At 43.4% G+C, this 26,038-nt stretch overlaps 1 protein-coding gene and 1 non-coding gene across 2 annotated transcripts in view; one reads left to right on the top strand and one right to left on the bottom strand.

Moving 5' to 3' along the window:
* The window catches only part of ALLC (allantoicase), a 136,602-nt gene that overhangs the window by 94,214 nt on the left and 16,350 nt on the right, over positions 1-26,038 (bottom strand). Inside the window, 8 exon segments of the mRNA XM_061168662.1 lie at positions 3,339-3,390; positions 12,231-12,526; positions 12,598-12,724; positions 13,491-13,663; positions 14,388-14,512; positions 22,688-22,796; positions 23,794-23,867; positions 24,276-24,439. Of these exon segments, the coding sequence (XP_061024645.1) occupies positions 3,339-3,390; positions 12,231-12,526; positions 12,598-12,724; positions 13,491-13,663; positions 14,388-14,512; positions 22,688-22,796; positions 23,794-23,867; positions 24,276-24,439 (1,120 nt within the window).
* LOC133074858 (U2 spliceosomal RNA) lies at positions 14,615-14,810 on the top strand. Its single transcript, XR_009697264.1, has one exon. It is a non-coding gene; the product is annotated as a U2 spliceosomal RNA (small nuclear RNA).

Here is a 26,038-nt window from a genome sequence, read left to right as displayed (position 1 = left end):
TGTAAGGTGAGCGCTCATGTATCCACCAGAACTAATTCACGGAATTTAATTCTGTGAATTAAACAGAAGAAACGCATTTAATGTGCACAGGTTGTACAGTGCAGTAATGAGGCTTTCCCCAAGGAAGGGGGTGGGGGGACCCCGGATTCATCTCTAGTTTTACACCAAGTTCTGTTACTAACTAGCTGCCTAACTCTGTACACGTCACTTAACCTGTCTTGAACTCTTGATTCATCTTTTAAGTGGCAGATATTAAGACCTGCTCCCCCGGACTTCTCTGGGGGTGCAGTGGTTAAGAATACACCTGCCAATGCAGGGGACACGGGTTCAAGCTCTGGTCCGGGAAGATCCCACATGCCACAGAGCAGCTAAGCCCGTGAGCCACAACTACTGAGCCTGCGCTCTAGAGCCTGCGAGCCACAACTACTGAGCCCGTGAACCACAACTACTGAAGCCTGCGCACCTAGAGCCCATGCTCCGCAACAAGAGAAGCCACCGCAATGAGAAGCCTGTGCACCGCAACGAAGAGTAGCCCCCGCTCACCACAACTAGAGAAAAGCCCGCGCGCAGCAGCGAAGACCCAATGCAGCCAAAAATAAATAAATAAATAAATTTATTTTAAAAAAGACAACTCTTTTAGCTCATTATTATATTATCTCCCGAATCATGGGTACGTCCCCACAAACCACAAAGCAGCTAAAACGTGGTTTAGTAAGTGGTAGTGAGTAGTGAGAGGTGACAAAGAGAGTTTAAGTTAGTAGTTACGTGAGCAGTATGGAGAACAAAAGAGAGGCACCCACTAAAGTGACTGACGAACTTCAGCCCCGTGACTGGCAGCTCTACATCCTCATATGGGACAGCAGGACACAGATCTAAACTGCAGGCTGCTCTTATGGGCTCCTCACGGGACCAGCAGATTTCTTGGACCACAGCTTGTGTCCCGGTCAAAGCTCCTGGTAGTGGCCCCATTTCTTTCAATGTTGGCTACATCACAGATGAATGTCCACAAAGATACGACATAGCAAGCAGCAATCATCACAAGCCACTTTTAGGGAGTCACTTCTGCCACCAAAGGAGAGGGGGCCAGGGTAGTGACCATCAAGCACCTTGCAGGCCTCCACACTGTGCAGTACCCCACAGCACCCGAGGGCAGTGATGGCATTCCCAGGCACCACTGGAAGCAATACATGTTCTTAGAAACTTTCTGGAAGTAAATAGTAAAGAGGTAAAAATTGTGCGTGTAACTCCACTTCTTTATAAACAATCATGATGGCTCTATCAGGGTCCATCCCAATGCCTAGTTACAATAATGAAAAAGAAGAAGGATGTAAGGTCTGTTGACAGGGAATGGGTTAAATAATTATGATAGAGTCACATGATGGAATATTTTGCAGCCACTAAAAATCATGTGGCAGAGATCCTTTACTATGTTAAACTGTCATGATACATAGTTAATAAAAAGCAGATACGAAAATAGTATGTAAATCACTTTGCTGTATACCTGAAACTACCACAACATTGTTAAACTGTACTCCAATATAAAATGAAAAGTTTAAAAAAAAGAAAAAGAAAATAGTACATATTGATGGATTCCATTTCTGTAAAAATATACATATCAATGCATGTACTGTATATATGTGTGTATCTGTGAAGATGATAGATAGACAGATATTTGCGACTTGTGCAGAGAAAAACAACTGGAAATGGACATGACAAAATGCAGAGAGTGCTAATCTTTGGGAGGTAGGATTGTGAATGATCTTCACTTTCCTCACTGAGCTTTTCTGCACAGCATTTTTGACATTTTTCTCAGCAAGAGCGACCGTAAAATCAGATTTTTTTAATGAAAAGAGTGTAAATTTCAAAAGAACAATTACAAAACTCTTTGGGCAACTATAGTCTCATTAGTATGAGTGCACGGCAATCAGGTACCGACTCTGGGAGGATGAGGCCCTTGTAACCCCTCCCATCACCGCATCCTCAACTAGAAAACAGGGAGTTTTGATAAGATAATCTAGAAGTTCCCTTCCTGTCCTAAAATGCTAAATGTTACCTTATAATCATGTCTAATGTTTTTAAATCATTGACATGTACAAAGGATAAATGTAGACTCAAACTTGAACAGAGTCTCTCCAGGGGTACTCTTCAGAATTGTTTTCAATCCCACTCCCGTCCCACCAGGAGTGGGGGATGCAGGGACTGAGGTGTTAAGGATAATCATATACCATTTCCTCTCTATTTATTAAGGTAGTAGCCCTGAAATTCAGCGACTGCCAGAATTGCTTTCTTGTTGGAAACTCGCCCTCCTGCCCCTGGCAAGTTACCGTCTAAGGTGGGTAGGTAATAAATTTGATTTGATGCATCGCACAGCCTTAAAGTGCGGAGGCAAAGGAAGCAGCTACATGCTTCTGCAGGCTGGTGCCTGTGGGCGATGCAAGAGCTGCTAGGCTGCCCTTTACTGGAGCACCGGGTGGAGTTCAAGGACACAGAGAGGCCCTGCTTCTTTAAGACATGGGGGACGAGAACCGACACTTATCTAGTGCTGGTACGTTATGTATAGTTTACCATGTAATCCTCACAACAATCCTCTAAGACACATTCTCATCTCCTTTCCATAGAGGAGAGAACTTAATAGCAAAACTACCACTTAGAGAAGTAGATACTCTAAAAACAGCTCACTTTCAAAACACTCCACAAAAAGTCCATCTACAAAATTAAAAAGTAGAAATCATCTTGCATTCTAAATATCATCATCAGGCTATCTCGCTCAAACCTGATTTTTGTTGCTTATTTAAAAGGTGGATCTCTTTTAACTTACATACGAAATTTGGGTTGTTTTGTTGTTGTTGTTGTTTTTGCTAAGACTCAAGTGACGTGAACAGAGTGATGGAAGGTTCCATCTTGCAGTCTTTCAAATGTCTATCAAGTACAAAAATGTTGAGAACACAGAGCAAATCTTTAAATTTAACATTATAATTAGCTTCAACATCGTGTAACTTAAAATAACTTTTCCTGTCACCTGTCTTTCCAAATCCCCAAAACGAAAGAGGAGTAAAAGGTCTTAATAAACGCTAGCACTCTGCATCTCAAAGATGAGTCTCTCCCTAACCGTGGTCTTCAAACGTTCTTACCGACTTCCATCATCTTAGTGACTTAAGTGCTCTGACAAACAGAACAAGCTTGCACAGCAACTTCCGGCTTCAAGAGCAGCATGCCTTTATAGACATTCCCTACAAAATGCTGTTTTTATCAAACTTCAATTATTCAATATTGACATTTTAATTTTTACCAAATCATCCAATTTATCCCATCTTTAGTAGTTAGTAGTGAACACCTACTTCCTTCAACTTTCTCATCTTTGCAGGTTTGCTGGGAACTATATTAATATAACTGCAAAAGAAAGAAAAACCTAATTAGAAGGTAAATATTTAGATAGAAAATTTGAGCCTCTTTAGAGATGACTCCTTTTCGGCATTACAATATGCCACTCCACAGCAACTTAAAACTAAAATCTAGAGCACCATAAATGCTCACATCAATATACAATAGCAATGTCATTGCAGGAAACTGTTCATACTGGCTACCGTGGGCATCACCCAGGAAAACTGTCCTTCAGTGGCATTGCTTTTCCTCATACAACACTATTAATCAAAGAGGAACCTTGGAGACCAATCAAAGAGAACTTTACTGGGTCACTAACGGCTCCAGGGCCCACCACTGGCCAAAGGCAGAGCAGAGTCCCAGACACCTCGCCCAGCTCCCTCTCACCTGTGCTGTCCCTTCCTGTCTCACAGAATGCCATCACTGTCCCCATTCTGCCCACACAGAATGCTGGAAAAGAGCCACTGGAATAAAATATGTATGAGCCCCGCCATTAGAATTTGTGACCCTTGGGGACTTTTGGAGAGCCTTCCATGTGCCTCAAAAACAGAACAGATATTTTTAATGATAATAAATAATATGTTAAGATTTATATGCGTTAGGGTTTCTTCCTGATTTAAAACAATTTTTTAATGTATTTGAGATTGTTCTTGATAATGGTTTTAGCAACAGTCAGAGAAGGATTGACTAAGAGTCAGTAGATGAAAGGAAAAAGACATTTTTAAGTACTTAATATACAGTCAAGAGTCACAAGCTCAGATGCCTACAGAGGCTGGGCAAGTAAATGATGATGCTTGCAAAGGGTGGTATTAGGGAATGGTGGGGACTGTGGCTAGTGGGACTGCTCATAATTGCAGGGCACTGTTTTCCTGTGGAAATGCAGGCAACTAAAAACTAAGTCCTTGGGACTTCCCTGGTGGTCCAGTGGTAAAGAATCTGCCTTCCAATGCAGGGCACGCAGGTTCGATCCCTGGTCGGGGAACTAAGATCCCACATGCTGCAGGACAACTAAGCCCTCGCACCAAAACTACTGAGCTTGCGCACCACAACGGAAGATCCCGCATGTCGCAACTAAGACCCGACACAGCGAAAAAATAATAATAAATAAATAAATAAAACTAAGTCCTTTTAAACAATAAAAATCCTCTATTTTTTATTATTTTGTTTTTTTTAAACTACACTGGTTTTTGGTTTTTTTTTTTTTTTTTTTTGGCTGCGTTGGGTCTTTGTTGCTGCACACAGGCTTTCTTTAGTTGCTGCAAGTCGGAGCTACTCTTCGTTGTGGTGCATGGGCTTCTCATTGCGGTGGCTTCTCTTGTTGCAGAGCACGGGCTCTAGGCGCATGGGCTTCAGAAGTTGTGGCGCACGGGCTTCAGAAGTTGTGGTACATGGGCTTAGTTGCTCCGCAGCATGTGGGATCTTCCCAGACCAGGGCTTGAACCCGTGTCCCCTGAATTGGCAGGCGGATTCTTAACCACTGTGCAACCAGGGAAGTCCCAAAAATCCTCTATTTTTTTTTTAAATGGAAACCAAAATTTCATATTACATGAACACCCCCATTATAAAATGTGGCAGCCAATTCAAACCTTCGAAAACTATGTGAACCAAAGAGCCTGCAAATCTCCAAATCACCCCCTCGGCTTACAGCTCCCTTCCATGCCCCCTTTGCTCATCTTCAAATAGGTATTTTAGTCTTAAGTTCCCAAATTCCATATTTGATGATGAACATTAATCCCCCAAATGAAACAACTTACTCTCATTAAATGGAAATGAAAGGCATAAATAAATACAGAAACTAAGGCATAAAAAGATCAAAAAAAACCCCACAAAATGTTATTTATTGTTTCAATGTTGCCTTCCAAAAAACACAGAAATAGAACAGAAAGAGGGAACGAGTAATTCCTCAGAGATCCAGTGGCCCCAAGTCTTTAAACCGGGTGTCTGCAGGAGGTTTCTGGCTGGACTTGGGTCTCCCTGGGGGTGTGGGGAGCAGGAATTGGAAGCAGAGACTAGATGTTCATGTGCAATGTTCCTCCTGTTGCTTCCGGAGAATAAAGGAAAGGAAGAAGCCAACCACCAGATCAAGCCAGGCATTTCAAAGCACTGTGTTCGTTTCACTCTGACAACACCCTATTGGAGTAGATACTAATTAGCCCTGTTTTATTGATGAGGAAGCTGAGTCTCAGCAAGGTGATTTGATTTGCTAAATGCTACCCAGATGGGAAAAGCCAGGACTCTGTTCACCCCAGGACTTCCGGCTCTGAGACCACATTCCTCTTCCTCTGGCGTGCCTGTCTGTCCACACACTTTGCCCCTTTCCCGGTTATGCACCAGTCCTCGGGTACAAGTGGGTGGTAAGGAGAGTCAAAGTACAGGCTGGGGTGGCAACGAGCTGCCATAGTTTGATTTAAATAGCATTTTCACTTTGAATCTCAACAACAAACTCCTAAGGTAAATAGGAAAAATTCCTACTATAATTCAAATTCTTTGGGGTCTCTCAAAACACACACACACATACACACAATACACACACATACACATGCATACACACACACACGCACACATACACACACACCTACACACATACACACACACACACATACACACACACACACACACAATGCCCTGATATAAATTTTGTTGTGAATATGACTTTCTCTACAAAAGAAATCATTAATTCCAGGCTTTACGGGACACATTTTTTAAGTGATTATTAGCCTATAATATTTTGTTTTATAGAGAAAAAATTATGTTTCTCTTCTCAAATTAATTTATTCCAGAAAATGTAGGAAATGTTTGAATGATGATTGGATTGGGGAAGATGTTATGGTGTTTGTCTTCTCAATGTACCATTTTACAACCATGAGAAACCCTCCAGGACGGTTAATATACCATCAGGTTGCACTTCAAAGTTCATCTGCTGGTGGCACAATTAGAAGATTATTTGCTGGTGAAAATTAATTTTAACCGTTCAATGGCTCAGTAAGTACAGAACATACATTCTGACAAGTGCTAGCTCACTGGTACCAGTATAAATCAAGACAAAATTAAAATCAGAGCTTTATTCACCAAAGTCTGGGTTCCGATTTCATACTTCATTGGTCTAAAAGGTAGTGGAGAAAATGAAATCCAAATGCCTCTCCACGTTGAACTTCACATGCAACTCTCTCCCATCCGTTTGATAGCAATGAAGGTACATGGAAAATGCAAAATAACAGAGGGTCTCGACCACGTGGGAATCCCACCTCCCCTCCCTGCTCAGTGAACTGGATCACATTCCTTTCCCTACAGAAGATAATAATCAACATTAAGAAATCTGGGAAGAGAAACACCTCAGAGTCTTTCTCAATATCTCTGCCACATGTCCAAAACATTTTAAATAAACACTGAAAATCTCTCTACCAAATGAGAAGTCTCACAGGATCTATTAAAAAATGCCTCAACCCACAGAAAGAGGAAAGAAGTTACTGATCTTGGTCCAGGCGTGACAGTCGGTGCCTCACAAGCTTCCTTCCTCACCTGCTCACAGACAGAACACATGCCAATTTTACAAGGAAACGTTTTGGGGGTAAAATTAACTTTTCATCACACATAAGTTGAAAAGGATTTTAAAGTCAATTTTTGCTGAAACCTTCTTTTGTGGTCATAAAACAACAGTGAAGACCGGATTCTGGTAGGAAATCGGAATCCAGCACACGCAACGTCTGAGTCTGTTCAGGCTGCCCTGACAGAAGTACCACAGACTGGGGTAGGGGGAGCTTAAACAGCAGACATTCGTTTCTCACGGTTCTGGAGGCTGGAAGTCTGAGATCAAGGCACTGATATATTCAGTGTCTGCTGAGGACCCCCTTCCCGGTTCATAGACCGTGTGTTCTCGCTGTGTCCTCACCTGGAGGAAGGGGTAAGCACGTGTGCCACAGCTACTGAGCCTGCGCTCTAGAGCCCGCAAGCCACAACTACTGAGCCCAGCGCCACAACTACTGAGGCTGCACTCTAGAGCCGCGAGCCACAACTACTGAGCCTGCGCTCTAGAGCCCACAAGCCACAACTACTGAGCCCGGCGCCACAACTACTAAGCCTGCGCTCTAGAGCCCATGCTCCGCAACAAGAAAAGCTACCGCAATGAGAAGCCCGCGCACCACAACTACTGAGCCTGCGAGCCACACCTACTGAGCCCGGCACCACAACTACTGAAGCCCATGTGCCTAGAGCCCGTGCTCCGCAACAAGACAAGTCCCTGCAATGAGAAGCCCATGCACCGCAACAAAGAGTAGCCCCCGCTCGCCGCAACTAGAGAGAGCCTGCACGCAGCAACGAAGACCCAACGCAGCCAAAAATAAATTTTAAAATTTATTAAAAAAAAAAGAAAGTTTTTATGAACCTGGATTCTTGCATCTTTCCATGCTTAGAAAAGCACTAAAATCATTCACTGAGATATCTGCTCCTCGGGACAAGCAGCAACCTTCTCCTGTGATGGGTGCTTGAGTGCACATACTCCTTCACCAAAATCGCAGAAACACCGTCTTCTCCCACCCTCTCCAGAGCAGTTCCCTGGGGCCGTCTGAGAGGCTGTCTTCCAGCTACGGTCCTCAGTGAGACACTGAATAAACTTAACTCACAGCTCTTACACTGCATTTTTTTCAGGTCGACACCACCACATGAGGGATTCAGTTTCAACATATGAATTTCAGGGGGACACAGTCAGTGTGTAGCATGCAGCAACTAACCCTGAAAAAATAATCACAAAATCAAACATCTACAAAGGAATACATTCTTGTCAGTGAATTCTCATACATACCAGGATTAGCACAGTAATAAATGTAAATCTAAAATGTTATGGCATTAATCCAAACTCTCTACCTCTTAGCAACTATGATGTCTGTGACTTATGATTTTTCTTCAAAAACAATAAGATGTCAAGTTTGCATCCTTGCAGATGCCATTAAGAATTTGAATCACAAGCCAGTTAACTCACAAAATAACACTATCTGGGTGGTCCAAAAAAACTCAAGCTACTGATTTAATTTGGAGTATCTTTGGAGAGGAAGCATTCCTGGCATTTGGGAGAAGAAAATGGAAATCCTCTCTGGAGAATCTCACCTTTATCTCAGCCCTTAAAGAATTTCCTCAAAAAAAAAAAAAAAAAAAACCCATAGAAAGGGAGTCATTTGCAATCAAAAAAAATAACTGAACTAACAAAGACAGAAAGGATCATCAGAGAAAACCAGGTGAGATAAGAGAAAACAGAGATGAGTTTCAGCTACTGGGATTATAGGCACAGACCACAGAAGGACAATATTTCAATAAAAGACAAGCTTGAAAATACATGCAGGACCAAGAGACTCGAGAGAATAACATGGAGGATTTGAAAAGAACCAGATAGAATGTTTGGAAATGAAAAACTGAATGATTTAAATTTAAAATTCAATAAATTGGTTTGAAGCATAGTATACACAGCAGAAAAAAATTAATCAGATCTAGGCGAAAGTACCTAGATTATAGCACAAAGATAAAAGAGAGACAGAAATACATGAAAAAGAGGGGGACTCTTGGAGGTTAGAGCTAATGAAATAAGCCAACCCACATCGACCCAGATACAGAAAGCAAAGAGAGAAAACATAAGACAGAGGCATCACCTGAAGAGACAATGGCTGAGTTACCACACCAGAGACTCAAGATAATTCAATAAATCTGCACTTAGACATATCATTTAAAGCACAGTACCCAGAATCAAACAGCATATATTTTAAGAAGCTAAAAGAGATAAAATATTACTTTCAGAGAAGTGAACGATGATAGCTGATATCTCATCAGCAACCACCAAGTTAGAAGACAATGAAAAATACCTTTCATGGTCTAAGGACACTGCCATCCACAGAATCATAACAAAAATATACGTGAAGGAAAAGGGCGAGAAGACCTCTGCTCTGGGACCATGGACTAAGTAACCCCAATCAACCTTTCCACTAAGAAACAAATAAAACCGGACGCACTAAAAAACATGTCTTTGAAACATAAGACACCTATCAAGATAGTGAGGAATTTCCACACTCCAGGAAAGAAAGGAAATCCAAAGACATGAGGCCCACATCTGGGGCCACTTTGGTCCAGGGGTTCTTGTTGTTGGGAACAGAGAGCTGACAGGGTGAACCATGGTTCTGACAGCCTTTTGTGGCCACAGGAAAAGCACTGGTTCAGGACCCACCAACAACGGGGGTCCTTGTGAACCACCCTGTTAGTGAACTGGGACCTCACTGGCTGCACCTGAGGAGTGAGGAGCATCCTGGCTTCCAGACACCTGGTCAGTCCAAACCATCCCACACGCTGAAGCTGTATTAGGTGATCGTGAACTGGGATGACACAGGCAGCTGGCCAAACAAAAATCCACTTTGGCAAAAGATAATATCATCTCAGGCCTCAAATTATCTCTGCAAATAAGTTTTAAGAGTAAAAATGTCCAGCACACAGAGATAACTAGGCAGAGGAAAAGAGAAGACAGCCCAACAGAGAACCAGCTGTAACAACAGACACTGTGGCTTCAGCCTGGATCACTCACGCTAGGGAGAGCCAGCTGCTAGATCTCCCGTGGACAGGCTCACGGCAGGAATGAAGCTTGCTGCCATGGCCACGTGAGTGAGGCTGCAAGCACCTGCCCCGGTCAGGCCTTCAGATATGACTGCAGCCAGCATCTTGATTGCAAACTCACAAGAGTCTCTGAGCCAGAGCCACTCAGCTAAGTGGCTCTGGACTTCCTGGTCACAGGAACTATGAGATAATAAATGCTGTTTTACTCCAATAAGCTTGCACTAATAGGATATGCACCAATTGATAACTCACATGCTCTCCCAGAGAAAGTCTTACCATGTGTGCACCAGGAGACAGGTAAAAGAATGTTTACAGCAGCATTGCTTATTTTAGCATAAAATTTAAAATGACCCAAATTATCCATCAACTGATTGGATAAATAAACCGGCATATCAGTCAATGAAATAATACATAACAGTAAAAACGAATGACCTACAGCTACATGCTATTAACATGGATGAGTCTCAGAAGCATATTATTGTGTGAAAAAGCAAGTAACAGAAAATATATGCAATATAATTACATAAAGTACATAAAACATTGAAAATAATCTATCCTTCAGGGATAGATTACTATGAAAAGATGATTATTACAAAAGCCAAAATAGTGGTTACCTGTGGGCAAAGGACGGGAGTGGAGGTAGGAGGCTTTTAAAACACTGGTAACGCTCTTTTGCTTAATCTGGGTTGTAGTTTACACAGAGGCTTGCTTTATTACTATTCTTTAAACTATACATACAATTGTATACACTCTTCTGTATATATGATATATCTCACAATAAAAGAAACAGAGTTAACAACAACGTAAGGAACGGTAATAACATCTTTAGAGGCAGACACAAGAAATGAGTGAAGCCAAGGCAGCCCAGGGATTCACAGAGGATTAAGAAACAAAACAATTTTCTCCCTTCCATTTTGTAAAGGAAGCCTTTTCTGAGGTCCTTCACCTAGACAGAATTAAACCTGTGCTTCTGTCCTATCGGTTACCGCTTTCTCTTTTGTGGTTACTTCTGTTTGTCTCTTATCTCCCCAAAACACACACTGTAAGGCCCTCTGCAGCAGCTCCGAGGCTGCCCTACGGGAAGACGCGCACGATAGCTTTTGTTAAGGACCTGCAAGATACCTTTGGGTTGCAATGACATTTGTATAATGACAGTTACCAAGAAAGCTTAGAGAAGTTATAAGGATTATAAGTGCACAAAAGACTGAGGTACTCCTGGGAAGAAAAGTGAGTGTATAAACAGAAGAGTGTGCTATAACCCCATTTGCAGTAAGATCTCAAAGAGAACGCAATACCAGTCCCAGGCTAAACAAAAAAGAATTAAAGTGACGCTTTGAGTGGGTACCCACAAGTACAACTGACAGCCTGAATGTGGCCAATTTCCATTATGGCTTTCTGAGTGGCCCTGACGTTGATACACAGGCCTGTTTCACCAGGACAGCCGCCATCTGTCCGCGGCTGCTGTCTTGATGTCAGCAGACGCTGGGGCGGGTGTCCTTGCTCCCAGGCCACCATTCAGAGGCTGTACTGTAGGCCGGCATTGCGTCAGGTGCCAGGATTTCACAAATCACGGGCGCCTGCCCTCTGTAGGGTCTGAACCGGCAGGATAGAGAGCGGCGAGCTGGGCCGACAGCACAGCTCAGTAAGTGCTCTCAGGGAAGGAGGCGTACCCAGGTCCCGGGGACACCAGCCTGGACAAGCTGGAACCCAGCTCGGCGTCCTGCCTGCCAGCGTGCTTCCCCGGGTTCCCTCCGCGTGGCCACTCCCTTTCTTCCTGCAGACCTTCGCGCAGAGGTCACCTTTTCAAAGAGGCGACCCTGGGCACCCTATTTTCACTGCCACACCCGCCGCCCCCTCTGCCCATCCTCTTTCTAATTCTCTCCAATACTGATGGGTCGGGAGATAGTAGCTGGTCTGCCCTCCCCACAAGGTGAGCAGGGGCCATGTCCGGGGCGTGCAGGGTGCACTGCGGCCCGAGGAGGCCTCGCGGAGAAAGTCCATACGAGACGGCGGCGCTGGGCGGGACAGAAGTGGGGCGCGCTCCCCAGCCTCGCGGGGACAGGACGGGCCACCAGACCTGAGCACACCCGGGTCGTGTTCCCCGGCACCGGGGGAATAGGACGGGCCACCAAGCCTGGGTAGACCCACGTCGCGGACCCCGGCCCCGCGGGGACAGGACGGGCCACCAGGCCGCGGCAGACCCGGGTCGCGGTCCCCGGCCCCGCGGGGCGGGCGCAGAGGCCGGGGGGCGCGGCGGCACTTACTCCAGCTTCCTGAAGGGCTCGCGCCCGGCCGCCACGTACTTGCCGCCGGCCTGCAGCGCGTCCAGCTCGCTCACCGGGCGCCCGCGCGTCGGCGGGAAGAGGCGCCGCGCACCGAAGGGCACCTCCCCCTGCTCCGTCAGCTGCTCCAGCAGCGCCTCGAAGGTGACCACGCGGCGCCGCGACAGCACGAACTTGCGGCCCACGTAGAACGGGTCCCCGTTGCGGCACACCACGATGGTCCTGGCGGGCGCGGGGTCCACGAGCACGTGCGGCGCGCGCGAGCCCACGGCCCGGGCCTCCCCCGCGGCCCGGCGCCGGCCGTGCGCTCCGCCGCCGGACAGCCGGGCCGCCGGGGCCACGCCGCCACCGCCCGCGCCGACGCCCCCGGCGATGGTGACCGCAGCGCGCCGCCGCCCGGGAGAGGACACGTGAGGGGGAAGCAGAACCGGGGCGGGTGACGCGCATCAGAGCCCGGGCAGGTGAGGACGGCAGAGCTGGGGAAAGGGACGGGGCGCGGCTCCCGCGAAGGCGGCGGGAGGGCAGGGGAGGCGGCCCTGGGCACCCACCGCGACCCCTCCCACTACTCGTCCGCCCTCCGACGCGCAAGACGTGGGGAGATGGGGGGTAGCAGGACCGTCTTGACAATTAAAACTGCGTCAGGGAGGAATTGTCAGGAACCGTCCAGAGCGTGGGGGAAACTGGAATACTAGGCGCAGCTGGCACGTGGTATCGCAAAGGTGTAAGCTTCAGGACGCACCTTCATTTGGGGGAAGGACAATTCACGGGCCTGTATGTCCTTGGGAGAGTCGTGCCCTGTTCTAGGTGAAGATAGGCCAGTCCTCTGAGCTGGGACAGTAAAGGATTCGAGGAATATGTTTTTCCAGTGGCTTTGATGGGCTTAAACAAACTTTTAAAGACAATAGGCTACGTATTACCTGCTGAAATACCTCTGAAGGCACAGAATACTGATACTATAAATATCAATGTCTGGTACTGCTAAAAAAAAAAAAAGTAATCCCGCCATTCACAGCCGCAGCCGATTTTTCCAAGAGCTCCATGGCCAGATACCAATGTGTGAGAGTGACCACTTTATTACATCACCAAGAATTATATTGATCTTCAAAACAGTAATTGCTAGAAAATTCTTAAGGTTCGGGCGCTGAAAACCCTTCAGAAGAAGAGTGACTGAGCCACTGTGTAACCACCCCGGTTGCGCGTGGGATTAGAGGTTCGCTCTGAAGCCCGTCCTTCCCTGAGGACCTTGTCGCGGGCCTCCTGCGGGGCCGCGGGAGGCAGATGGAGCTGGGGAAGCCCTTGAGTCGGAGGCGGCGGCTCACGCCCCACTCCGGGGCGACGGTGAACTTCGCGTGGGCGGTGCTGTCCTGCAGGTCCTGGGTTAGGCTGTCCAACACGTGGCTCGCGTCGGGGTTTAGCTGAGAAGAGAAGCAGATGTACAGGTCCTTGGAGTAACCAGATGGGCTGACGCGCCCAAGGCCACCCATCGGCTTGCACTTAGGGGCCTTAAAAAGTAAAAGTTATTCAATGGTAATAATTTGGCTTACCATAGCAATCTGCTAATAGGGAAAGGATGTCCAAATGAGACCAACATGAATACTCAGGTCCCTGTGGTGGTTGTTTTTAATAGTTAATTAAACGGACAAACTGACGAGCAAAAAAGCAAAAGGGGGGCACGTGGGTGTCTCCCGGAGGCCTTCACCCTTCATTATGGGGAGCAGCCCTCACCCCTGACTCTGACCCGAAAATGACCACTTTCCTCCCTTGTGATCCAAGAAAATGATTCTGGAACATCTCAGCATCCATCCCACAGGGGGACACACCCTGATAGCTTTAAATATGCTAGTTGCCCCTCCTAAAAAGTTAATGTAATACAGAAACATTTTTCCATGTCTATATCCTTAGACAAGATGGTCTAAAACAAAATTTGATTGTTAGAGGTGCAAAGGTAGGAGAAAATAGAGCCCGTCTTTTTATGATATTAAAGTGCAGATGCGGTTTGTAAAAGCTCATTCATTTTACTGTTAAACTGAGCAGAAGTTTTGGGGTTGTATCATAATCCTTCGAAATCCGGGCTGAGTGAAGTGGCCCAGGGGGAGGGCCGGCCTGCACAGCTCCTGGTGGATCGGATACCACTCTAACCTTTGTGACTGGAAGCAGTGGCTCCCACTTATGGCCCGGAAGATCCCACTTCTGCTTGACCATGTCTTCCTCCTCCTGAGTCGTCCGGCTGCAGCCATCCAGCCTACAGCTGTCAGGAGAATTGCCTATTGGAACAAAATAAACAGTGACCTTCTCCACTCTGCACTCAGCGCAGTTCCATTTATAGGATATCAGCTTCTTTAAATGGATCAAAAACCCAGCAAAAAATCACTTCTCAGCCTTTTGGCTAAGATCAGGTGTAGTATCTGTTCATATCAGTTTAATATCTGATACGTTCTCTCTCCGAGGACAATATATAATGTCTCGTGGAGTTTGGGAAACAGGAAATGCAACAGGAGCTTGCTTCGTCCATTCCATGCCTCGACCTGGTATTGCAGTACTTCCAGAAACGGTGCACCAAAAAAAAAGCCAGCAAAAAAACAGATCAATGTTCTTTCTAAACAAAAGCAAAGGTATAAAGTATGTGAAAGAAGGAACCTACCGGTTTGTGAGGGAGTTGGAGTGCCTCATGAAATCAATGAGTGTTTCTCACAGGAATCAGGAAAGCCTGGTATATGCTAATAGGCTGGTGCATTTGAGTTTGAATGTAGGACATTTTACTTTGGAAGGTGAATGGATTTGATAAGCTTCCTAGATTGCGTATTTAATTACTTGCAAACTGTTATATGGCTCATCGGAAATTATTATGAGGCTGGAAAATATTTTCCTTATGGCATCATATAAAAAATAAAATCATATAATCAGAAGAGGAAGAAATACTGAGCTAAACTAACCAGGGCTTGGCAGCAACCAAAGGCACTGTATTCAAGGATTTCTAAGCATTCTCTAGGTGAACACATATGGTCCTGAGTTTCTCTCCTCTCTTTGGAATTTCATCAGAATCGTGTGCCCAGTGGGGTGAGAGGACCTTAGTGAAAGGGTCCCACACTCGTAAGGAGAGTTTCTATAGGGGTCCCCAAGACTTGAAGATCAACAGAGGAGAAGCCGCTGATCAAAAACCCTGGCAGAAGAGGATACTCTTTGAAACAGCGGTCTCCGGGGTGGGTGAGCACGCTCCTGGGGTGCGGGAGGAGAACACTAGGATGACTATTTCTAATTCTTTAATATACGTAAGCACACGTGTGTGTATATGTATATTAAGCCTTGCGTGGTTGATATCGTAACTGAATGCTGGCATGCTCCCTCGTCCCGTGATGGTCATCGTGGTGATAGAGATACCCCAAGGACCACCAGCAGTGCATTCGTGGCATGTTGCAGTCTGGGGTCCCCGGTTACGTAGATTTGCTTGTTGTTACCTGGTTTTGAATAAACTATCCCTCACAAAAATAAACAAGTGATTTTAAGCTATCCATGCAGAGAACCATGGATTAAAGATACAACTAGACACTTTGCTGTACAGCAGAGATTGGCAGAACATTGTAAATCAACTGTACTTCAATTTAAAAAACTAAAATTAAAAAAAAAGGATATGGAGATTAACCAAGATGGCGGAATAGAAGGACGTGCTCTCACTCCCTCTTGTGAGAACACCAGAATCACAACTGGCTGCTGGACAGTCATCGACAGGAAGACACTGGACTTCACAAAGGAGGATACCCCACGTCCAAGGACAGAGGAGAAGCCACAGTGAGACGGTAGGAGGGGTGCAATCATAGTAAAATCAAATCCCATAACCGCTGGGTGGGTGACTCACAGACTGGCGAACACTTATACCGCAGAAGTCCACCCACTGGAGTGAACGTTCTGAGCCCCACGTCAGGCTTCCCAACCTGGGGGTCCAGCAACGGGAGGAGGAATTCATAGAGAATCAGACTTTGAAGCCTAGTGGGAATTGATTGCAGGACTTCGACAGGACTGGGGGAAACAGAGAACCCACTCTTGGAGGGCATACACAAAATAGTGTGTGCATCGGGACCTGGGGGAAGAAGCAGTGACCCTGGGGGAGACTGAACCAGACCTACCTGCTAGTGTTGGAGGGTCTCCTGCAGAGGCGGGGGCTGGCTCTGTTTCACTGTGGGGACAAGAACACTGGCAGCGGAGGTTCTGGGAAGTACTCCTTGGTGTGAGCCCTCCCAGAGTCTGCCATTAGCCCCACCAAAGAGCCCAGGTAGGCTCCAGCGTTGGGTTGCCTCAGGCAAAACAACCAACAGGGAGGGAACCCAGCCCCACCCATCAACAGTCAAGTGGATTAAAGTTTTACGGAGCTCTGACCACCACAGCAACAGTCAGCTCTACCCACCACCAGAGCCTCCCATCAAACCTCTTAGATAGCCTCAACCACCAGAGGGCAGACAGCAGAAGCAAGAAAAACTACAATCCTGCAGTCTGTGGAACAAAAACCACATTTACAGAAAGATAGACAAGATGAAAAGGCAGAAGGCTATATACCAGATGAAGGAACAAGAAAAAACCCCAGAAAAACAACTAAATGAAGTGGAGATAGGCAACCTTCCAGAAAAAGAATTCAGAATAATGATAGTGAAGATGATCCAGGACCTCGGAATAAGAATGGAGGCAAAGATTGAGAAGATGCAAGAAATGATTAACAAAGACCTAGAAGAATTAAAGAACAAACAAACAGAGATGACCAATACAATAACTGAAATGAAAACTACACTAGAAGGAATCAATAGCAGAATAACTGAGGCAGAAGAACGGATAAGTGACCTGGAAGACAGAATGGGGGAATTCACTGCTGCAGAACAGACTAAAGAAAAAAGAATGAAAAGAAATGAAGACAGCCTAAGAGACCTCTGGGACAACATTAAATGCAACAACATTCGCATTATAGGGGTCCCAGAAGGAGAAGAGAGAGAGAAAGGACCAGAGAAAATATTTGAAGAAATTATAGTCGAAAACTTCCCTAACATGGGAAAGGAAATAGCCACCCAAGTCCAGGAAGCGCAGAGAGTCCCATACAGGATAAACCCAAGGAGAAACACGCCGAGACACATAGTAATCAAAGTGGCAAAAATTAAAGACAAAGAAAAATTATTGAAAGCAGCAAGGGAAAAACGACAAATAACATACAAGGGAACTCCCATAAGGTTAACAGCTGATTTCTCAGCAGAAACTCTACAAGCCAGAAGGGAGTGGCATGATATACTTAAAATGATGAAAGGGAAGAACCTACAACCAAGATTACTCTACCTGGCAAGGATCTCATTTAGATTTGATGGAGAAATCAAAAGCTTTACAGACAAGCAAAAGCTAAGAGAATTCAGCACCACCAAACCAGCTCTACAACAAATGCTAAAGGAACTTCTCTAACTGGGAAACACAAGAGAAGAAAAGGACCTACAAAAACAAACCCAAAACAATTAAGAAAATGGTCATAGGAACATACATATCGATAATTACCTTAAACGTGAATGGATTCAATGCTCCAACCAAAAGACACAGGCTTGCTGAATGGATACAAAAACAAGACCCATATATATGCTGTCTACAAGAGACCCACTTTAGAACTAGGGACACATACAGACTGAAAGTGAGGGGATGGAAAAAGATATTCCATGCAAATGGAAATCAAAAGAAAGCTGGAGTAGCTATACTCATATCAGATAAAATAGACTTTAAAATAAAGAATGTTACAAGAGACAAGGAAGGACACTACATAATGATCAAGGGATCAATCCAAGAAGAAGATATAACAATTATAAATATATATGCACCCAACATAGGAGCACCTCAATACATAAGGCAACTGCTAACAGCTATAAAAGAGGAAATCGACAGTAACACAATAATAGTGGGGGACTTTAACACCTCACTTACACCAATGGACAGATCATCCAAAATGAAAATAAATAAGGAAACAGAAGTTTTAAATGACACAATAGACCAGATAGATTTCATTGATATTTATAGGACATTCCATCCAAAAACAGCAGATTACACGTTCTGCTCAAGTGCACACGGAACATTCTCCAGGATAGATCACATCTTGGGTCACAAATCAAGCCTCAGTAAATTTAAGAAAATTGAAATCATATCAAGCATCTTTTCTGACCACAACGCTATGAGATTAGAAATGAATTACAGGGAAAAAAACGTAACAAAGACAAACACGTGGAGGCTAAACAATACGTTACTAAATAACCAAGAGATCACTGAGGAAATCAAAGAGGAAATCAAAAAATACCTAGAGACAAATGACAATGAAAACACGACGACCCAAAACCTATGGGATGCAGCAAAAGCAGTTCTAAGAGGGAAGTTTATAGCTATACAAGCCTACCTAAAGAAACAAGAAAAATCTCAAGTAAACAATCTAACCTTACACCTAAAGAAACTAGAGAAAGAAGAACAAACAAAACCCAAAGTTAGCAGAAAGAAAGAAATCATAAAGATCAGAGCGGAAATAAATGAAATAGAAACAAAGAAAACAATAGCAAAGATCAATAAAACTAAAAGCTGGTTCTTTGAGAAGATAAACAAAATTGATAAGCCATTAGCCAGACTCATCAAGAAAAAGAGGGAGAGGACTCAAATCAATAAAATCAGAAATGAAAAAGAAGTTACAACAGACACTGCAGAAATACAAAGCATCCTAAGAGACTACTACAAGCAACTCTATGCCAATAAAATGGACAACCTGGAAGAAATGGACAAATTCTTAGAAAGGTATAACCTTCCAAGACTGAACCAGGAAGAAACAGAAAATATGAACAGACCAATCACAAGTAATGAAATTGAAACTGTGATTAAAAATCTTCCAACAAACAGAAGTCCAGGACCAGATGGCTTCACAGGTGAATTCTATCAAACATTTAGAGAACAGCTAACACCTACCCTTCTCAAACTCTTCCAAAAAATTGCAGAGGAAGGAACACTCCCAAACTCATTCTATGAGGCCACCATCACCCTGATGCCAAAACCAGACAAAGACACTACAAAAAAAGAAAATTACAGACCAATATCACTGATGAATATAGATGCAAAAATCCTCAACAAAATACTAGCCAACAGAATCCAACAACACATTAAAAGGATCATACACCATGATCAAGTGGGATTTATCCCAGGGATGCAAGGATTCTTCAATATATGCAAATCAATCAATGTGATACACCATATTAACAAATTGAAGAATAAAAACCATATGATCATCTCAATAGATGCAGAAAAAGCTTTTGACAAAATTCAACACCCATTTATGATAAAAACTCTCCAGAAAGTGGGCATAGAGGAAACCTACCTCAACATAATAAAGGCCATATATGACAAACCCACAGCAAACATCATTCTCAACAGTGAAAATCTGAAAGCGTTTCCTCTAAGATCAGGAACGAGACACGGATGTCCACTCTCACCACTATTATTCAACATAGTTCTGGAAGTCCTAGCCACGGCAATCAGAGAAGAAAAAGAAATAAAAGGAATACAAATTGGAAAAGAAGAAGTAAAACTGTCACTGTTTGCAGATGACATGATACTATACATAGAGAATCCTAAAACTGCCACCAGAAAACTGCTAGAGCTAATTAATGAATATGGTAAAGTTGCAGGATACAAAATTAATGCACAGAAATCTCTTGCATTCCTATACCCTAATGATGAAAAATCTGAAAGAGAAATTATGGAAACACTCCCATTTACCATTGCAACAAATAGAATAAAATACCTAGGAATAAACCTACCTAGGAAGACAAAAGACCTGTATGCAGAAAACTATAAGACACTGATGAAAGAAATTAAAGATGATACCAACAGATGGAGAGATATACCATGTTCTTGGATTGGAAGAATCAACATTGTGAAAATGACTCTACCACCCAAAGCAATCTACAGATTCAATGCAATCCCTATCAAATTACCAATGGCAGTTTTTACGGAACTAGAACAAATCATCTTAAAATTTGTATGGAGACACAAAAGACCCCGAATAGCCAAAGCAGTCTTGAGGGAAAAAAAACGGAGCTGGAGGAATCAGACTCCCTGACTTCAGACTATACTACAAAGCTACAGTAATCAAGACAATATGGTACTGGCACAAAAACAGAAACATAGATCAATGGAACAAGACAGAAAGCCCAGAGATAAACCCACTTACCTATGGTCAACTAATCTATGACAAAGGAGGCAAAGATATACAATGGAGAAAAGACAGTCTCTTCAATAAGTGGTGCTGGGAAAACTGGACAGCTACATGTAAAAGAATGAAATTAGGATACTCCCTAACACCATACACAAAAATAAACTCAAAATGGATTCGAGACCTAAATGTAAGACCGGACACTATAAAACTCTTAGAGGAAAGCATAGGAAGAAAACTCTTTGACATAAATCACAGCAAGATCTTTTTTGATCCACCTCCTAGAGTAATGGAAATAAAAACAAAAATAAACAAATGGGACCTAATGAAACTTCAAAGCTTTTGCACAGCAAAGGAAACCATAAACAAGACGAAAGGACAACCCTCAGAATGGGAGAAAATATTTGCAAACGAATCAACGGACAAAGGATTCATCTCCAAAATATATAAACAGCTCATTCAGCTCAATATTAAAGAAACAAACACCCCAATCCAAAAATGGGCAGAAGACCTAAATAGACATTTCTCCAAAGAAGACATACAGATGGCCACGAAGCACATGAAAAGATGCTCAACATCACTAATTATTAGAGAAATGCAAATCAAAACTACAATGAGGTATCACCTCACACCAGTTAGAATGGGCATCATCAGAAAATCTACAAACAACAAATGCTGGAGAGGGTGTGGAGAAAAGGGAACCCTCTTGCGCTGTTGGTGGGAATGTAAATTGATACAGCCACTATGGAGAACAATATGGAGGTTCCTTAAAAAACTAAAAATAGAATTACCATATGACCCAGCAATCCCACTACTGGGCATATACCCAGAGAAAACCGTAATTCAAAAAGACACATGCACCCGAATGTTCATTGCAGCACTATTTACAATAGCCAGGTCATGGAAGCAACCTAAATGCCCATCAACAGACGAATGGATAAAGCAGATGTGGTACATATATATAATGGAATATCACTCCGCCATAAAAAGGAACGAAACTGAGTCATTTGTTGAGACGTGGATGGATCTAGAGACTGTCATACAGAGTGAAGTAAGTCAGAAAGAGAAAAACAAATATCGTATATTAATGCATGTATGTGGAACCTAGAAAAATGGTACAGATGAACCGGGTTGCAGGGCAGAAGTTGAGACACAGATATAGAGAACAAACGTATGGACACCAAGGGGGGAAAACTGCGGTGGGGTGGGGATGGTGGTGTGCTGAATTGGGCGATTGGGATTGACATGTATAAAGTGATGTGTATAAAATTGATGACTGATTAAAAATAAAAAAATTTAAAAAAAAAAAGGATATGACGAGAGATGATTTGCAAACATCCACGAACAACAGGAAAATAGCAGAGCTGACATTTCTCCTGACCTTCAGGATGAGCCCTTGGTCAGCCATGTTGAAAAGTGAAAACAATGACCACTAATCAGATCTAAACCACAGGCTTCCAGATAGAAGTTTAAATTACCAAGATTTCTTGAAATAATTTACATCCACTACCATTGGTGATGAACTTCACCTGAAATATATACCATGCCTTGATGAAACAGTTAATAATTGAGTGAGGTCATAATGATTCACAAGACATTTAAAAATCAGGCATCCAATGTATGAATATAAACTGCTGTATTTATTCAGAGTCGGCCAAGCCGTCATGAGGTACCCACCCCAGTACTTATCAAAATTTCACCTAACGGTTATAAAAGTTTAGTAAACTCTTTTGAACTTTCTTAATATGATACACGTATCTATTTCACAAGAAAGTGAATACAGAGTATTAAGGGTACTTGTCCAAATTTTTTTCTTTTTACTAATGGAAGTGCACAATTTTAAAAATGTGTAGGTCACTGCCTTCAAAGTCCGGCCCAGAGAAGAAATGGTCAGCAATCTGCTTGGGACCCTTCCCCGTGAGAGGATGGCCCCACCCAGTTCTTATGACTTTAACCAGGGAGTGTTTCATAGGCTTTTTCCATGTGGAATTCAGGGCCCCTGTGGTGAAAAGCCTTACAGCATCATAGAATCTCATGACTTTTGTGGTCATTAGTTCAACTCTGACGTTTTATAAAGAGGGAAACAGAGCACAAAGGGTTAACGTAACGCGCTCAAAGCCGCACACCTACGAGTGGAAGCCAGGTCCACAGCCGCTGTCCTGAGTCCCACCACCGTAGGAACTCGCTATCTTTATAATCAGCACACCGATTATAAGGCATTTCCTCATGGCATTACATTTACCTTTGAAATAGTTTGTATCGATTTCAATTTGAGTTATCACTTCAGGATGTGCCAGTCAGAAAACTGCCCATTCACAACCCAGAACCAGGAGAACACCATTCTCATCATTCTGGAATTCAGAAGGAAAAAACATAAACCAGCTTGGCATCACTCAAGACACCAGTCCTTAAAACCAGCATGTGAAAATGTTGGTATGTATCAATACTTGTTATTTCTTACTATAAAAGAGTATTTCCTGTGACCTGATTTGTAAATTACTTCTCGTATAAAGTGCCTCTTTGCTATCATTCCGTAAATGCCTCGTGCCAGCTCAGGAGTTTTCTGGCCACTTGGTAAATTTTTATGAATTTCTGATATGATTTTGTATGTCAATTATAAATTCAGGTAGGATGCTATACACAAAAGGGTCTTAATCTAACCCAGCCCATAATCCTGTGGTCAGTTTGTTTTGACCTTTCAAAGTAGACATGTTTTTGGTCAAAACTATACCAATATGTGACCTGCCTCCAAACACTAGTTTCTAGCGAGGAGAGTTTATTTACATCTGAAGCATTGGGTGACACAAAAACTAACCCAAGAAAGGGGTGTTTACGATTATGTTTGCAGTGAGATTTACACGTTGAAAGGTCTTGTGTTTCCTTTCCTTGTTTACTGCCTTACCTCAGGTCAGTTACTGGCCAAATTAAACAGCTGGGCTGTCTCTAGAGCCCCCTGTCACAGGTTCACACAAGTGGTCTCACCCAGGGATACACAGATATTAGAAATGATGAAATGGTGTTTTTTTCTCCAGATCAGCCAACAAATTTATTCGTGGGTTTTGTATCATTAAATTGTAGATATTCTTCTTTCCTTACTGAAAAAAAACAGAGGGATAATTCCAACAATGCATTAGAACAGCCAGCATTAAGCAGCAAGTTTGGCCTTCTGGGTCTTTAGTCTGGCCCTGATATTATAATGAAACAGTAGGGAAGTTGGAAAACGTGGAGACGTAATAAGTATTTAGAAAAATGCCTAAGAGGTTTCTAAAATAAGAGTTTCCTTTACATCAAATGAAAAAACCCTTTACTTTTTAGGAAGCATTAGGCCATGGTGTTTTCGCTTCTCACCTCCAGTATCGGTGGCCTGTCCGGCCTTTGTGCTGTTTCCCAACCGTCCGCCATAGACTTTGCCATGCCGACTCCTACCAAAAACAACGTTTAATGGGATATCACAGGATCATCCCATTTTATTTTAAATGTGAGAATGAATGCATTGGTGTGATTAATTGCAGATCCCATGCACCCGAGCATTGCTACATACATTATTTTCATTAAAGTTAATGTTTCAGTACATTCACATACAACCATAGGGTTAGTAAATTTTACTTTTCCTTTTATAGCAACTGCTTAAGCCAAAGTTAGGAAGGAAAATTGCTATTGATTTATGTCGCGTCATAAAGGCATGAAATCCTATATATGGATGATGGATCTCATCCACTCTCATGCTTGGAGATGGCCCCTTGCTCTTAAGTAATTCAGACTGTATTGGGGTGTTTAATGTGGCGCCCAGATGTCCCAAGTAAAAGCCAGCTCCTACAGCATCACCTCACCTCTTATATTGTTTGGGTGCCCAAAATGTGCATTGCTAAATCCTACACAGGCACCCCCATAAATGATGGTCACCAGGTCTAATGGTTCTTTAGGGTCACTGGCAGTCTAGTCTTTTTGTCCAGTACCATATACCCTAAGACGTGCAATTCTGCCATCTGAAAAGGAGAGGAAAGTTTAGTTATTCCTACTTGGAAAAGTGGTGGTTTGCAGATCATAAACTACAGAGCTCTCCACACCCGCCTGCTCTGGTTCTCAAATACACCAAACCCTCTGCCCCAGGGCCTTTGCACTTGCCATCCCCTTGTCCTAGGACAACTTTTCCAGCTCCCCAAAAGACTGCTTGCCGTTCTTAGGCCTCAGCTTTTGTGTCGTGGTCTCAGAAAGGCTTTCCCTCTCTCTAGAATTATCTCCTTCCCACCCCCCAACGGCCTCTGTCTGATTCCGCAGGTTAATTTTATCATCTCCCCTGCTTACTTACTCTGTTGTTCTAATCACAGTCTGAAATGATCTTGTTCTTAATTTAAGTCCCTGATAATAACAGTCTCCCAACACCAGAATATAAAATCTCTGAAGGCCAGAATAGCTCCCTGTCTTGTATGCTTTTTGTATGGCGCATAGTAGGTGCTTGCATTGTTTTGTTGTTGTTGAACTAATAACTCCAGGAAGGCCAAAAAGCAATTGGGAAGTTCACCACAGATGAATGTTTGGTGCCAGAAATCAGCATTGCTAAATCCTACACCGACTCACATGAGAGCCTTACATTTTTATTTTTACAGCACATTGCTTTGCAATGCGATTGAGAATACTAAAGCCAATATTCTTAAAATCAAATAGCTGCTGAGAACCACAGCAGCCTGAGATTAGGTCTGCAGAGCAGAAAATAGCTACCAAGATCCATTCACATTATCTGATTCTAATAAAATGAATGCTTTTTATTTGTTTATTTCCTAGAAGGTGGAAGCCAAGCTTTTTTATATAGAAGCTCGAAATCATTCATCAGAGTATTCTGCCGAAGCCAGCCCTATACATTTGTACATGAGAAATTTGGTGAAATTGAGTGATCTGAAAAAATTTCAGTAGAACAGTGGAAGTCTTGATATTTACAGTAGATGAAACCAGACTGTGTTGGCATAAAACCCAAGAAAATATACTAGCGAGAGTAATTCACAACACTATTCTGGTTCATTGAACATTATGATCTGCTTTAATGGTATAGAATGTTAATGTCTGTTAACGTAAAGCTGGTTTTACATTTTAAAAAAATGAGGTTCTTCTTTACAGAATTAATATCCAGCCTCACTTTTATCAAAACTGTCGTGGAATATTAGATATGCCTCTTGGTACTTTGAGGGAGCCTCAATAAAGCAACCCCATTCCCACCCCAGGTGTCCCATTGGGGTCTCCTACTGCTTCCTCTCCCTTTTAAACTTGGATCCAGGTAGAATCCTCATGGAGCAGTTAACGGTGCAGTGGGGGAGATGGGGAGGAGAAATCGGCATACAGACATGCCCACCCCTCACCTTCTATCCGCTGAGGCTGCCAGTCAAGAACGAGATTTAATGTGTGCAGGAAACTTCAAGGACCAATCCCACAAAGCAGGGCTCCCACCCGATACCTTTCAGACCCTCCCTCAACTCCTAAACTCTGTACACACTGGGTTGAACGTACGAAGTTGCTATTTCAGTTATCAAAAATTGCCAAATAGAAACTTCTCAGGGCTCTACTGAGTGCTTTTGTTGTGACACTTATCACTGTTTTTGCA

This window comes from Eubalaena glacialis, chromosome 14 (assembly GCF_028564815.1).
Source record: "Eubalaena glacialis isolate mEubGla1 chromosome 14, mEubGla1.1.hap2.+ XY, whole genome shotgun sequence".
Taxonomy (NCBI): Eukaryota; Metazoa; Chordata; class Mammalia; order Artiodactyla; family Balaenidae; genus Eubalaena; species Eubalaena glacialis.
This window is presented reverse-complemented; position numbering and strand designations above follow the sequence as displayed.